This window comes from Mastomys coucha, unplaced genomic scaffold (assembly GCF_008632895.1).
Source record: "Mastomys coucha isolate ucsf_1 unplaced genomic scaffold, UCSF_Mcou_1 pScaffold11, whole genome shotgun sequence".
Taxonomy (NCBI): domain Eukaryota; kingdom Metazoa; phylum Chordata; class Mammalia; order Rodentia; family Muridae; genus Mastomys; species Mastomys coucha.
The window spans coordinates 26,293,612-26,309,107 of NW_022196893.1; the positions used below are offsets into that span (position 1 = coordinate 26,293,612).

A 15,496-nucleotide genomic window follows, 5' to 3' on the forward strand; every position below is an offset into this window, starting at 1 on the left:
TAGTAGCACCAATAATAAGGCAGCTAATTCTTGTTAAAGATCTCTCCCGAGCTGGGCACTTCATAGCTAGTATAGCTTTATTTGGAACATTTGTGAAAGCTGACACACCTGCTTCTACTTCCTGCAATTGTTCTCACCAAGGACTTCTTGTGCACTCTGTCCTCTATGTCACTGCCTCAGAATTCTCAATCCCTTTACAGTTTTTACACTAGAAGTTCCCTTGATACAGACACCCGTGATGAATTATGTACTTGCAGTTTTGTCGACTCTATCAAGGGCTATTTTAAATATCTAATAATAAAATTATTTTCCATTCATACAAAAGATTATGAGCATTGACTTATATTATTTTTGGAAAGAGGAAGGAAAACAATGTTGCTGGCACTTTTCGAAATAATGTGTGTGTACATACATACATATATGTGTGTGTCTTTTTGAAATAGAGTTTCTTTCTGTTCTGGATGAATGGAATGTGCCCACATGTACAAACAGATATTTAAATACTTAATGTGGTTTAAGTCCAACTATTCTTCTTTATTTTTTTTTTTGTGTGTATGTGTGTGTGTGTGTGTGTGTGTGTGTGTGTGTGTGTTTTAAAACGTTTTTCTAGGGGCTGGAGAGATGGCTCAGTGGTTAAAAGCACTGGCTGCTTTCATAAAGGACTGAGGCACCCACGTAGTGGTTCAGAGCTGCCTGTAAGGAACTATAGTTCCAGGGGATCCAGTACCGCATCTAACCTCTGCAGGCATCAAGCACACATACGATCCACAGACATACATACAAGCAAAAAGCAACAAGGCATTTTGTTGCAGAAAGAAGAATAAAGAAACTGGTGCGAGGTGGGAGTTGGTGAGGAGGGCTCCTTCCTCTCACCAAAGGGCACACAAAGGGTCCCGAGGAAATCAAGGAGATGGGAGGTATCCCTGCCCAGAGCATGGAGAGGTCACAGGGGTGAGTGGGGAAATTTTTAAAGTAAGTGTATCTTACAGTTTGATTAGGAATACTGACACAGGGTTTCTCAGCTTGGGCGTGACTCCAGCCCTTACTGCCATATCAAGCTACCTTCTAGAGACTACACACCATTTGAGAAGTAATGAGGGAAAGCATGAAGTCCCAGGGAAATGAATCATTTTCTCAAAAGGACAGCTAGCATGGGATGGATCCCATGTTGGGCTAGTCACTGGGTGGCCTTTCAGCTTCCATTCCATTTCTGTCCCTGCATTTCATTTAGACATGAAGAATTCTGGGTCAAAAATTTTGAAGATGGGTGGGTGGCTCCCTGGGGGGCCATGACTATCTACTGGAGGTGGTCTCTTCAGGCATTTCCACTAAGGTTATTCCCACTGGGTCCTGGTAGCCTCTCACATCTCAGGTCTCTGGGACTCTCTAGAGGTTACCCCATCCCCACCCCTCACCCCACACTGCTGCATATTTCAATTCATTCTCCTGCCTCTCTGAGCTTATCTCCTGTATCTTCCCATACCTGATCCTGTACCCTTTCCCCCTCCCCTTCCCATCTCCCACCCAAGTTCTTCCCTTCCTCTGCCTCCCATGATTATTTTGTTACCCTTCTAAGTAGGTTTGAAGCATTCACATTTGCATGCACAGCAAACCATGACACTATTATTGATGCCATCTTGTGCTTTGCAGACAGGAGCCTGGCAAGGCTGTACTGAGAGGCTCTGCCAGCAGTTGACTGAGATAGATACAGATACAACAGATTGAATTGAGGCCTGGGACCCCTATGGAAGAATTAGGGGAAGTACTGAAGGAGCTCAGGAAGATTGCAACCCTCTAGGAAGAGCAACTGCATCGACTAACCTGGACCCCTCAGAGCTCCTAGAGACTAAGCCACCAACCAAAGAGCATCCATGGGCTGGCCCATGGCCCCAGGCACATGTGTAGCAGAGGATTTTGCTTGTCTGGCCTCAGTGGGAAAGGTGGCTCTCAATTCTGTGGAAACTTGATGCCCTAGAGAAGAGGGATGATGGTGGGGGTGAAGTGGAGGTGGTTGGGCAGGTGGGGAGCACCCTCTCAGAGGCAGGTGAGGGGGAATAGGGTGAAGAACTCTGGGAGGGGGACCAGGAAGGAGGGCAACTTTTGAAGTGCAAATAAAATAATTTAATAATAATTTAAAAAGAACAGGAGGGCTGTAAAAGGCACAGTAGCACCCCAGAGCCCTATCTCAAGGTACAGCACCCCATCAACCCCCTGTGTTTGTGACAGCCAAATTTGTTAGGTAACTTCTGTGGGCAGGTACATTCTACAGGAACAACTCACTTCCTAAGCAGGGTAAGACTCTTTGCTAAATATCTCCTCAGCCCATCCTTCCCATCCTCCTGTTTCCACTCCAAGGAGCTGTGTGGTGTTAGGAAGTTTATAGGGAACAATCACAAAATAAACCATTTCTTATTGTAACAATCAATCACAGATATGGGAAGAATCCCTGAGACGCAAGTCTCTCCACCCAGGTGTGCATCTTTTGATAATACGAAATTCTTGGTCTTATCTTTACTATTCAGATGTTTTACATTTGCTCTATTTGTTGCATACAACCTGTGCCAGGAAGAGTGAACTTTAAGTGTTTTGAGTCCCCTTCTCCTGCCCTACTCTCCCTTTCTTCTTCTTTCTCTCTTCCCCTTCCCTTTCTCTCCCCTCCCTCCTCATCCCTTTTCCTTGTACACCTTATAACCAGTTTCTCTTCTATAACAGATGTGGAAGGGAGATAAGTTATGAATCATTAATAAGGAATATGATAGAATATTCTTGGAAATAAATTATGTTAATGAGCTTATAAAAGTTTGATCTGCTGCAGCATTAATGAAAATGGTTCACTGAGTCATCACAGTGGCTGTATGACCACATCAGAGGCAAAGAGAATAGTTCTACCAACCACTGATTTAGGATTATAACCATGTGTGTGGTAGGGGCTGAGAGATTTCTCTTGAAGTTGAAGCTAAGGAACTAAAAAGAGCCTATAAGAAAGTTTAATTATGAACGGTACAAATTGAATAGTGCATGTCTATATAAAATAGAAACCTTTTCCCTTTATTTTCAAGCAGCTGACGATTAGACAAATGGTGGCTCTAATCAAAGGTAAGGATACATAGACTCAGTTATAGTTTTATGTTGCCTCTCACCATGCAACACCATGCAGGAAGGGAACAAATGGGATACAGCTTCTGCTTCCTCATTTGATAAAGTCAGGAGCTTAGAATAGATTGTGTTCAAGAATCCTTCTGCTCCTTTAAACTTAACAGCCTAGGGAAAACCTAATTCAAAGTACTTGAATTTTTCAGATGCACACTCCACCAAACCATGGGAGGTAGTTGCTTCTAGCATGCAAGACTACCACACCAGCAGTGTAAGGGTCTCAGAGCACAGAGAGCTTCCTGTATCGATTAGACCTAGATGGTAAAATCATATGTATTGCTCTTGAAATCCTCTATAAATGTCTGTGATGGATTTTTAGTTGAGACAGGCAGCTCTAAGAGTCTTCTGGGTGTAGTTAAAAGTGCCAATTGTGTTAGGCAGAGGACTCTTCAACAGGAAGAGAGAGGGGACACAGACATAAAAGATATTCACAAAGGCAGTCATCAAAAAAAAAGTGAAGAAGAAAAAACTTTGGGATTCAGCCACAAATGGGAGATGGGGAGGTGAAGATGGCTCTGCGGAACCAGAGACACTCGCACTCTGTTACATCAATTGCAGAAGGATGCGCTCACCACTAAATTCAGAGCCAATAAACTGCAACTTTTGTCAGAGATGCTGAGTTCTCCTTAGATCTTACAGTGTCTCTTACAGAGGAATATGCAGGATAGGTTTAGGCACAAGGCAAACCCACAGAAGAGGCTCATCTTTGAGCCTATTGTATATAAGCTCCCAAGTGGAGGGTGCTGTAGAAGACTGGCTTTACAAAGTTTTGAAGGAACTCACGGGGCTCTAGATAAAAACTAAAAGCTACTCATATTACCCCAGAAACGTAGCTCTTAAACTAGTCCATCCAGTTAGAATAGACAGGAATTTAAGGGCCAAAGAAGTTTCTCCTTCATAAAGAAAGCAGAGGAAATGGATTAGTTGGAAAGGCCAGTACCTCATTAATGAAATATGTTCCTGTCCTCTGCCAGACTTTTAAAGTCTTGGCTCTTCACTAATCAGCACAAAAGCTTCAGTCCGAGCAGCTTTTCTGAAAATGAGCTCAGCTTTCCTCTGCATCCTAATGAAGAGACACTTTGTCCATATCATGAGATACTCTGGAATCATGAGGGGACATTCTCCCTCACCAGTCAGAAACAAACAGTGGTTGGTGAGGCTTCATTTGGAAATAACATGCAGTGAGAGACAAAAAGGCGATGCAGAAAATATTCCATAATGGGGATAAAGCTGAGCAGTGGATTCACTGCGGCTAGACATGCAGCCAACTCACAGTGCAGAACAGAAGTGAACCCCAGGGAGCACGCCCCAGGGGAAGTATCAGCACCAGCCTCCTCAAAACCTGCAACACATGACTATAGGAAGGCAGAGAACTACTGGCAAGCTGCAAAGCTGAGTGTCTGGGGGTGTGCCATCAGCCGCCCCGGAAACCACTACCACTCTTAAGAAGCACAATGAAAGAAGCTTAACTGTTAACGTGAAACTTATCTATTGGTATTATCACTTATATAGTAAGCTGTGGGTACTATTCTCCATTATTTACAGGAACTTATGCTATTTTATTTTTACATTCAAAACCATCTCCATTGCCCTCTTTCAAGACATTCTGTTACCCACTATCACCACTGGCACCATGTTTTATGCCAATAATCTAACTTAAAGCATAAGTCTCTTTGTTCTGGTAGGTAGAATGTCGTTTGTGCACAGTAGGGTCACTGTAGTAATAACTCTGTGTGGACAATTACACAAACACATAGAATGACACCTTAGCCAGAAGTGCTACAGATGTCTTCCCTAATATAAATTCCTATTTTTATGGCCAGAAAGTATGGTAGACTTCTCTTCCTTGAAAGGTCTATACAATATGTATAGTGTCATTTTATCTGATGAAGAAATATAAAATTGGAGACAGAACAGAAAATAACGAAAAAAAGGTAGGTTCTGTCCAACTTTATAATTTTAGATATTTTGCATTTTTATGTATCAGTCAATTAAAAGGTAGAATCCAAAGGAAGGTCTTGTTTCTTGGTTGCTTTTCCTCCAGTTCTATGGTGGTAAAGCTAATCTTTTCCTATTTGTTTTTATATGCATGTATAGAAAACCATGAACCAGCATCAGATATTACAGGCAATCCGGACATCCCTGAGCAGGACTTGGCATGGTACTGAAGAGAACGGCCTTTTAGAAAACATACAGAGGGGACACTTCAGTGTAGGCCCAGCTGCACATCACCAAGATGCCCTTTAGTGTTCTTGTCTCTTAGAGCCTGAAGAAGCCCTTTCTGAACAAACAGCACAATGTTTACGTAAGTACTCTCCCATTATATAAAGTGTCATTTAGGGGCTGTCTCCTGGAGAAGCCTTAGGAATTCACACAAGATTAGTGAAGAAGAAACATCTAAGTACATACTTAGCACAATCTTGACTTTGCTCTTCAGCTTTTCTTTCTTTTTTTTTTAAAAAAAAGATTTATTTATTTTATGTATATGAGTACACTGTCGTTGTCTTCAAACACACCAGAAGAGAGCATCAGATCCCGTTACAGATGATTGTAAGCCACCATGTGGTTGCGGGGAATTGAACTCAGGATCTCCAGAAGAGCAATCAGTGCTCTTAACCGCTGAGCCATCTCTCCAACCCCAGATTTTCTTTTTCTTCCTAACAAGAGCAATAAAAGGTTTCCTGACCAAGGTGCCATAGACTGTGTGTCCTGAGCAATAGTCATGACTATCTTAATTAGAGCAGCCATGCTAACCACAAGAGAACTTCACGATTAGGTCTACAGAGGCTCCTCTATCAGAGGGGACAGGAGGGTCATTCGATTCTCACTTCAGCTTCCAGCCACTTCCTTCCATCTGCCCCAGATAGCTCTCAGAAAGTGCTGGAGTATACAGACTATGGAAAGTCAAATGAAGAGAGACTCCATCTCCATAGCCACGGAAAGCATCATCCATGCTGGGGTGAGATTTTTCAGTGACACAGCTATGGGGAGAGTCTCCAAAGTCCTGTATGTACCCCTCACCTATGCTGCTGTATGTAAGCCCAGTAAACTAAGCTAGATGTGGGTGGAGTTGTTGCTTTGTTCTGGTTTTTATGTTCCCCCTGGGGGCAGGGAGGTGTGTGTGTGTGTGTGTGTGTGTGTGTGTGTGTGTGTGTTCCAGTAAAAGTTTGAGGCAACACAGGAATGTGACAGAACCAAGAATGGATTTGGGAGGGAGAGCTGTATTGTTCCTGCTGTGGGGAATGAGAAATATAAATGAAGCTGAGCTGTCTGAGGCTATAAGGTATGTGCTGCCCTCCTCCACGTAGTGTAGGAAAGTGCTCCCTCTTACTGTATTTAGTAGTTCTTGTGTCCCTGATATGAAGTAATAGGACACGCAACCGAGGCTGAGCTGTCCTTGTTTGAAAAAATCTGTGGGAGAAAGAAATCCCCATGGGGCTATCTTCTTCTATGTCTTATGAGGTAATGTGGTCCCTTGATGAAAGTAATTTGCCAAAGGCACATGGAGGCATCCTGAGAACCATGATGAGGCGGTCCGGAAGGAGTAAGTGTGCAACAGGACTGTAAAGGAGATGCAGAAGTTGTTGAATGGTCCCTACTTAGGATGTTAAGATATGCAGATGAGGTTGGGCTGTCTGTCCAGAAAGAACTTTCTCAAGTATGAAATTGCAATCAGAAAAAAGTAATACATGAAAATATTATCCTCCCATGTTGGCCTCTAAATTAGTTCATAGAGACAGTAGACTATGGAAGGCTCAGATGATGTGGTTTGGGGACTCCTGAGGCCAGCTGGCTTTTTGTTTGTTTGTTTTTGCTTGTTTGTTTTATAGAGTGGATGGCAGTAAGTCTTTAGTGATGCTGCCAGTGCTCTGTAAAATAGTCATTACCAATATCCCCTTCAAGTGCCAAAAACCACCTAACAAAAACCCCCAACACCAAACATAAAAAGCTGTATTTTAAGCTGTTGGTCAGGCTTGTCCAAGAGCCTCCCATAACATCTGGATTATTGCTATTACCCTGGGTAGACCCCAGAGGTGGGCGGTAAGTCCCTATTTTTGAAAACACCATTCATTTTCAACACAGTGCCCAGTGGCTCCTGAGCTAGAACTGGCCTGCATGTCTCTGAGCATGACCTTTCATGGAATTAGAAGGCACAAGGCAAGCTTCCAAGGGAGGGATCCAAGCAACAGTCCTACCCAACTATGATGCATGTGACCCAGTACAACAACCATAATGAAATTCTCCAGAACATAATAAAGTAAGACAAAAACAACCCACAAAATGTGGGTAAGAGAACCTTCCAAGTCCTTGCTGTTAAGGTTAAAATAAAAGCTAGAGAGCAAAGAAAGATACTTGTGTGATGGAAAAAATGATCACAGAAACCATGAAATGCAATGTCAAGGGTGTGTTATCTATTGGCCAGGAAGCCCTGAGACTCCCCCAACCAATACAGACTATATCCATGGCTGTTGGATGACTGCAATAACTAAATAGAAAGACCATATTGCTGAAAACACTGTGTACTTTGGATATGGGGCATGGGGATACTAAGGTAGACTGAGCTAGAAGCATCTTCCTTGCTGGCTAGCTTATGTAGTGCCAGGGGTTGCCATGTGGACTACTGAGACAGAAATGTTACCAGTGGACCTTCTTCACTGCAGCTCTTTGTGCTTTCCTATCAGCATAACAGAAATGGGGTACCATGTGGTGTTATAATAGCACAAGCGTTAGGACTGTAAGTAACTATTTTCCACTTGGATTTGAGGTCTGATCAAAATCTCACAGGAGAGAATTCATATTGGGCAGGGGAAATCCAGTGACATGCCTAAGTCTAGGGAGATCATAAGCTAGAGTAGGGAAGGTACTACATTGTTTCTTTGCTTGCTTAATGTATATGATGTGCTTGTCAAATTGCTTCATACATGTTTGTGTTTATGTCTTTGAGATTATTGCTGCAGTAGCCCTGGTCAGAGAGGCTCCCTGCAGTGAGTGGTGGTTAATGTATACAATTTTATTCTGTTAAATTACAGAAGAATAAGTGATTTCTGGTGTAGCACAGTGATCCAATCCCCACAAGTAGAACAAAATAACCACATATCCATATCATCCCCTTTAAGACTCAGAGACCATCATGGAAGAAATGGTAGAAAGATTTTAAGAAGTAAAGAAAGTATGCCATGGAATGCTGCATTTCAAGAACAACATCCATTACTATCTTACCAAGAATAACTGGGTGTGAGGCTAGAGACCCTTAAGATTAAGTCAACTGTGGTTCCCTTACAGAAGCTGTCAGGGAAGGGTTAATAGACCCACACCAGAAAAAACAAGTACTCTCTCATGCACCTCCATTCCAGCTGTACACTATTCTTCAGAGCAGATTCACAGTTAAATGCTAGATCAAGATGCAATAATTTCTATTTTAATTTTTTGTTATGAAGAAACATTTATAATACACTTCTCAGAAATTTAAGAAAAAGAAAACTTTAAAAACCATACAAGAGAGAAAGTACTCAATAACAAACAGGGACCACTTACCTGTACATGAGTAATCGTCAATCCTGATGTACCCAGTTTTGCAGATACACATGAAAGAACCAGGTGTGTTCACACACATGGTGTTCTCACGGCAGTAATGGCGCCCTTCTGCACATTCATCAATGTCTGAAAAGGAAAAAGGAGGCAGAGGTCAATGGTGGCCAATATTGGAGAATTTCCTATGATTTTCCTTCCTAGTAATTGAACTGCATTTTAAAAGAGCACTCAAAAATATCTCCTTTAATAAGAGTGTTTGATGTTCACAATACAGAAAGCATGTGTGCTTTTATGAACAGTTCCTTGCCACAGTTTCAAATAGGCCTACCAGTTTCAACTTGCATCATTATGAATAGCTTTTAAAATCTTCGGTGCATTCATCTACTCGTGTTTGATAAAATGAATCAGAAATTACAGATCAGGTTGCCTTAGCATCCTAAAATATTCAGTTACTGAGTCGACCAAAACTGTGATCTTTGATTCACTGGCTATTCTGTACACCTTGGAGAGGACTTGCAAGAGGTAAAGTGTTTACTGTACACAGAACTTGAAGAATTTCATTTGAAAGTAAGAATCCAAGAGCATCAGTTAACTGGAGATGCAAATCGAGCAATAAGTACCCTACTAGATATCTGAACGCAGACAGGATTATAGTGTGAAGAACAGGTACAGATGAGGAATTATGAAATTATAAAATATGATATGGAAGTTTATACAAGTTAATTTTCACCTCAAGTTAGAAAAGCTTATTGATATTAAGATACAATACACAGGACTTTTTTAATTGTGAAGAATGTGAATTTTAACAATAAAACCTCCTCATTTAATAATACCCCTTTATATGGAATCTAAAGCACTTACTGAATACTTGTTATTGAGAGCTTATATTCTGAACTGAGGATATGCAGCAGTCAAGAATGTACCTGATGTATAAACATTAGGAATCCAGTTCAAATCCCAGCATGTGTAAAAGCCAGAGTGCTGGCATATAGCTGTAATCCCTAAGGCTAGGAAAGTGGAATAGTCAAGTACAGAAAGACAAATACCATATAGTATGGAATGTAGAAAGGCTAATGTCACAAAAGTTGAAGTGTGCAATGGAGCTACCACATAGAGACTGGGGGGAATAGGAAAATGATGATGAATATTAATGTTAGATAGGAAAAGGAATTTCTGTTGGATTGCTTCACCTTAGACAGACTCAGACAACAATAATGAATATTTCAAAAATATAGAAAATATCAAAAATTTTAACATAAGAAAGTAACTGTTTGAAAATATAAATATATCCATCCTGATTTAAGTGTTATATAATGTATTCATGTATTAAAATATTACTTGACATCCCATTAACACACATAATTCTTTTGCATTAATGTATCAGGTAATATTTAAAAGAAATATAAGCACTATGCAAGCCTCTCTGCCCAGCCAGATCTTGAACATCTTTCACCAGGGTTTAGCTGTATGGGTCCATCTGATTCTCCCCTGCTATCAAGTCTTACACTCAGTGTCTCAGCTTAGTCTGTCCACTCTTGCCTCCACCATCCCTAACTCTAGGCTTCCTCCAGGACCCCTTTTCTTTCCCACAACCCACAAACCCTTTTCATAGCACACTGAACTTCTCCACTCAGCCAACCCTGCCCATCCTACTTCTGGGTCTTACTGGATGAGTTGGCCTAGTGCTTTTTTTACATAAATCCTCCCAGAGAACTGTCTATATCTATACATATATATTTTTTTGACAAACTGTAGGATTACACCAAGATGTGCATACTGCATGTCAGCCCAGCTTGTGTTTACCTGATTTCATTCTACCTAAGCCATATTTAACTTGTAGGCTTTATCTGGCCCACTGATCCTGTATCCTGACCCAATGTGTTTTGTGCATACCAGACACAGAACTAGCAAAAGAAGCCAATGTACAAAAAATAAAAATAAAAAAAGAAAGAAGAGAAAAGTAAAAGAAAAGAAAGAAAGAAGGAAGGAAGGAAGGAAGGAAGGAAGGAAGGAAGGAAAGAGAGAAAAGAATAGAAAACAAAGGTTATCAAAGCAGTAACTACACAAAACTCCATCAGACCTTTAGAATTAGAATAACCCAGATGAACTCCAGGATATAGACTTTAAAGAAGCAATTAAAACCTTTATCAAATAATTTAAGAATTGTAAAGAAGGCACAAAGAAACAACTTAGGAAACTTAAAGAGAGTGGATGAGCTAGTGGCACCCAAGACAACACAAGCATAACGCTGAAGGACATGAGGAAGACAATCCCGAAGGGGAAAGTGGAATCCAATAAAGATGAGCGCACTGAAGAGTACTCAAGCTGAAACAAAAATTAAATTAAAAAACCCAATAACCCAATGAGAAAACTCAAGGGAATACCTTGCAAGCCCAAGAAAGCAAGCAGAAGACAGAACACCAGGATTGAAGATAAAGGATCTAGTCAAAATAAGCAAAGAATATGAAGGCTTTGTTAAAAACACAGAAAAGGAACACCATGTGGGACACCATGAAAAGATGAAACTTTAAAATTATGTAAGTAGATAAAAAATACCCAGCCAATACCATAGATCATATATTATACAAGATTGTAATCAAAAACTTCTTAAAACTATGAAAAGACATGCTCATATAGATAGCAGATGTAAACATCAAAGAGCTAAGTCCAGAATAGAAATTGCCTATGTTATGTTCATTGATAAAACACTAAGCATACAGAACAAATAATAAGAGTGTTGAAAACTGCTAAACTGGAAGGAAAAAAAATACAAGTCACATAAGAAGAATAACCCATCAGGATAACAGCTGATATTTTTTTTCTTGCAACTTTGGAAGCTATAAACCCCAGGAACAATGAATGCTAACTCCCAAAACCATAACAGCCACATAGATTAGTATACCCAGCAAAACTATCCACCATAGTTAAAGGAGAAACTTTCCATGATATGTACAGCCTAAACAAATTTTATGCAGCAGATAAAATATAATGATAATACAGGAAGCAATATTTCAGGCTACCAAGACGAATGAGCATAGCCAGGAGATTGTCAACCACTAAAACACAAAGTGCCACTGAGAACACAACAACAGCAGAAGTCAATAACACAATGGCTGCAATTGCGTAACTTTCAATAATAACTTTAAATATGAACAGCTTCAATTCTTCAAACAAAAGATACAGACTGGCTGAATGTATCAAGAAACAAAATCCATATTATCTGTTTTCTACAAGTAATGCATTTTATCATTACAGAGAGTAATCACCTTAGGATGAAAGGATATGCAAACGTACTCCAACCAAACAGGACTGACAAGCAAGGAGTTACTAACCTAATATATTAAAAAATAGACTTTAAACTAAAATTTACTAGAACATGCAAAGGAGGACATTACATCCTAATCAAATGAAACAATAAATCAGGAAGATGTTTCTATCTTAAATGTATATGTGTAAAATTATGGTGTACCCAATTTCATTAAAAGTGTACTATGAGACTCAAAGTTACAAATTAATATCAACCAATTATTAGTAGTGGACTTCAATACCCCACTTTCTCCAATAGACAGCTCAAAGTTCACCTGCTCAAATATACCAAAAAATAATGTCACACATCAATAAATGCAGATATTGACAGAGTGTTCCATCAAGACAACAAAGAATATACATTCTCTTCAACAGCAGATGGGAGCTTCTGAAAACATCACATCCTAGGACACAAAGCAAAGTTTAACAGATTCAGAAGATTAAACTAACTGTTCACATTCCATCTGACCTCAATGCAACTTCAATGTAATAGCAGACATATTTCTAGTAAATATACATATTTGAGGAGATTAAATATCTCATTATTGAAAATTTCTGGGTCAAAGAAGAAATCAAAAGAGAAATAAAAAATTCCTAGAACTAAAGAAAAATTAGAACTGCATTCTAAGTATCCACCTTTTTATCCATAGATGAGTGTAGTTCTCACCCCTCATCAAAGAAACTTTTCTTTGAAACAGAAGTAACAATTACAGGAAATCACAACCAATCACAATGCAGGGAATACAAGATCTTGTGATACCCAGTCCAAGCTGACATAGCTATGGAACAAATCATGCTCCTTAGGTTCAAGGATTTTTGAAAAGAGGGGACTGAAAAATTTCAGTAACCAAAGAAAAGGATGTTTGCCGTGAAGCTATGTCACTTAGAAATGCCCATAGATGCTATATCCATCAATTCTCATCAACATGGCTGCCCATACAAGATGTGAACTCTATGGTTCCTACTAATAGACATGCTGACAGGGAAGGAAAAAAGCTCACGAGGTCTCAACTCTAGACAAAGAAGAACAAGCAAGTAGGGATGCTGAGAGCCAGGGAAATAATCTTCCCCAAGAAGTGTATATATTTATAATCCTGTAATTAATTATTCAATACAAAGTGGTCATCACTACGATTATATATATTCAAGTCCCATTATACAGACTGGGGGCACATAACAACACCAAAACAAAAAATGAACAAATGTAGCTAAAGTCCTCAAGTATCAGCTTGTGAATGAACTCCATTGTGAGTACTAAGAACTCTGTGTACACAAGGGTCAGATTTATTTGATTTTTATTAGACATTTTCTTTATTTCCATGTCACATGATATCTCCTTTCCCAGTTTCTCCTCAGAAAAATAGGAATAAAATAAAATAAAAATAAACAACAACAACAACAACAACAACAACAAAACTCTGTTTCATGCCCCTTCCCCCTGCTCACCACCCACCCCCTCCTGCTTGCTGGGCCTGACATTCCCCTAGACTGGGGCATAGAACCTTCACAGGACCAAGGGCCTCTCCTCCTATTGATGATCGACTTGCCCATCCTCTGCTATACATATGCTGCTGGAGCTATTAGTCCCACCATATGTACTTTTTAGTTGGTATTTTAGTCCCTGGGACCTCTGAGGGTACTAGTTAGTTCATATTGTTGTTCATCCTAAGGAGCTGCAAACCCTTCATGTGAGCCTCTGTGTTAGTCAGGTACTGTCAAAGCCTCTCAGGAGACAGCTATATTAGACTCCTGTCAGTCAGCACTTGCTGGCATCCACAATAGTGTCTGGATTTGATGATCAAATATGGGAAGGATTCCCAGGTGGAGCAGTCTCTGGATTGTCCTTTCTTCAGTATCTGTTCAATAGTTAGTCTCTGCAACTCCTTCCACAGGTATTTTGTTCCACCTTTTAAGAAGGAATGAAGTATCACACTTTGGTCTTCCTTCTTCTTGGGTTTCTTGTGGTTTGTGCATTGTACTTTGTGCATTCCAAACTTCTGGGCTAACATCCACTTATCAGAGAGTGCATACCTTGTGTGTTCTTTTGTAATTGGGTTATCTCACTCAGGATGATATTCTTCAGATCCATCCATTTCCCTAAGAATTTCATAAATTCATTGTTTTTAATAGCTGAGTAGTACTCCACTATGTAGATGTACCACAATTTCTGTATCTACTCCTCTGTTGAGGGACATCTGGGCTGTTTCCAGTTTTTGGCTATTATAAATAAGGGTGCTATGAACATAGTGGAGCATGTGTCCTTATTACATGTTGGAGCATCTTCTGGGTATATGCCCAGGAGTGGTATAGCTGGGTCCTCTGGTAGTACTATGTCCAATTTCCGGAGGAACCGCCAAACTGATTTCCAGAGTAGTTGTACCAGTTTGCAATCCCACCAGCAATGAAGGAGTGTTCCTCTTTCTCCACAACCTCTCTAGCATCTGCTGTCACCTGAGTTTTTTATCCTAGCCGTTCTGACTGGTGTGAGGTGGAATCTCAGGGTTGTTTTGATTTGCATTTCCCTGATGACTAAGGATGTTGACATTTCTTTGGATGCTTCTCAGCCATTTGGTATTCCTCAGTGGAGAATTCTTTGTTTAGCTCTTGTACCCCCTTTTTAATAGGGTTATTTGGTTCTCTGGAGTCTAACTTCTTGAGTTCTCTGTATATATTGGATATTAGCCCTCTATCAGATAGAGGATTGGTAAAGATCTTTTCCCAATTTGTTGGTTGCCATTTTTTCCTATTGACAGTGTCTTTTGGCTTACAGAAGCTTTGTAATTTTATGAGGTCCCATTTGTCAGTTCTTGATCTTAGAGCATAAGCTATTGGTGTTCTGTTCAGGAAAATTTCCCCTGTGCCCATGTATGCGAGGCTCTTCCCCACTTTCTTTTCTATTAGTTTGATTGTATCTGGTTTTATGTGGAGGTCCTTGATCCACTTGGACTTGAGCTTTGTACAAGGAGATAGGAATGGATTGATTTGCATTCTACATGCTAAGCGCCAGTTGAGCCAGCACCATTTGTTGAATAGGCTGTCTTTTTTCCACTGGATGGTTTTAGCTCCTTTGTCAAAGATCAAGTGACTATAGGTGTGTGGATTCATTTCTGGGACTTCATTTCTATTCCATTGATCTACCTGCCTGTCACTGTACCAATAACATGCAGTTTTTATCACAATTGCTCTGTAGTACAGCTTAAGGTCAGGGATGGTGATTCCACCAGAGGTTCTTATATTGTTGAGAATAGTTTTGGTTATCTTGTGTTTTTTGTTATTCCAGATGAATTTGCAAATTGCTTTTTCTATGTCTGAGAAGAATTGAGTTGGAATTTTGATGGGGATGGCATTGAATCTGTAGATTGCTTTCAGCGAGATGGCCATTTTTACTATATTAATTCTGCCAATCCATGAGCATGGGAGATCTTTCCATCTTCTGAGATCTTCTTCAATTTCCTTCTTCAGAGACTTCAAGTTCTTGTCAAACAAATCTTTTACTTGCTTAATT

The 15,496-nt window shown here is 40.0% G+C and overlaps 1 protein-coding gene across 3 annotated transcripts in view; it reads right to left on the bottom strand.

Moving 5' to 3' along the window:
* Nell2 (neural EGFL like 2) overlaps positions 1-15,496 on the bottom strand; it is a 363,671-nt gene that overhangs the window by 101,091 nt on the left and 247,084 nt on the right. For all 3 annotated transcript variants that reach the window (XM_031353723.1, XM_031353705.1, XM_031353713.1), the window contains exon 14: positions 8,689-8,814. In XM_031353723.1, the coding sequence (XP_031209583.1) occupies positions 8,689-8,814 (126 nt within the window). The remainder of the gene's footprint in view (positions 1-8,688; positions 8,815-15,496) is intronic.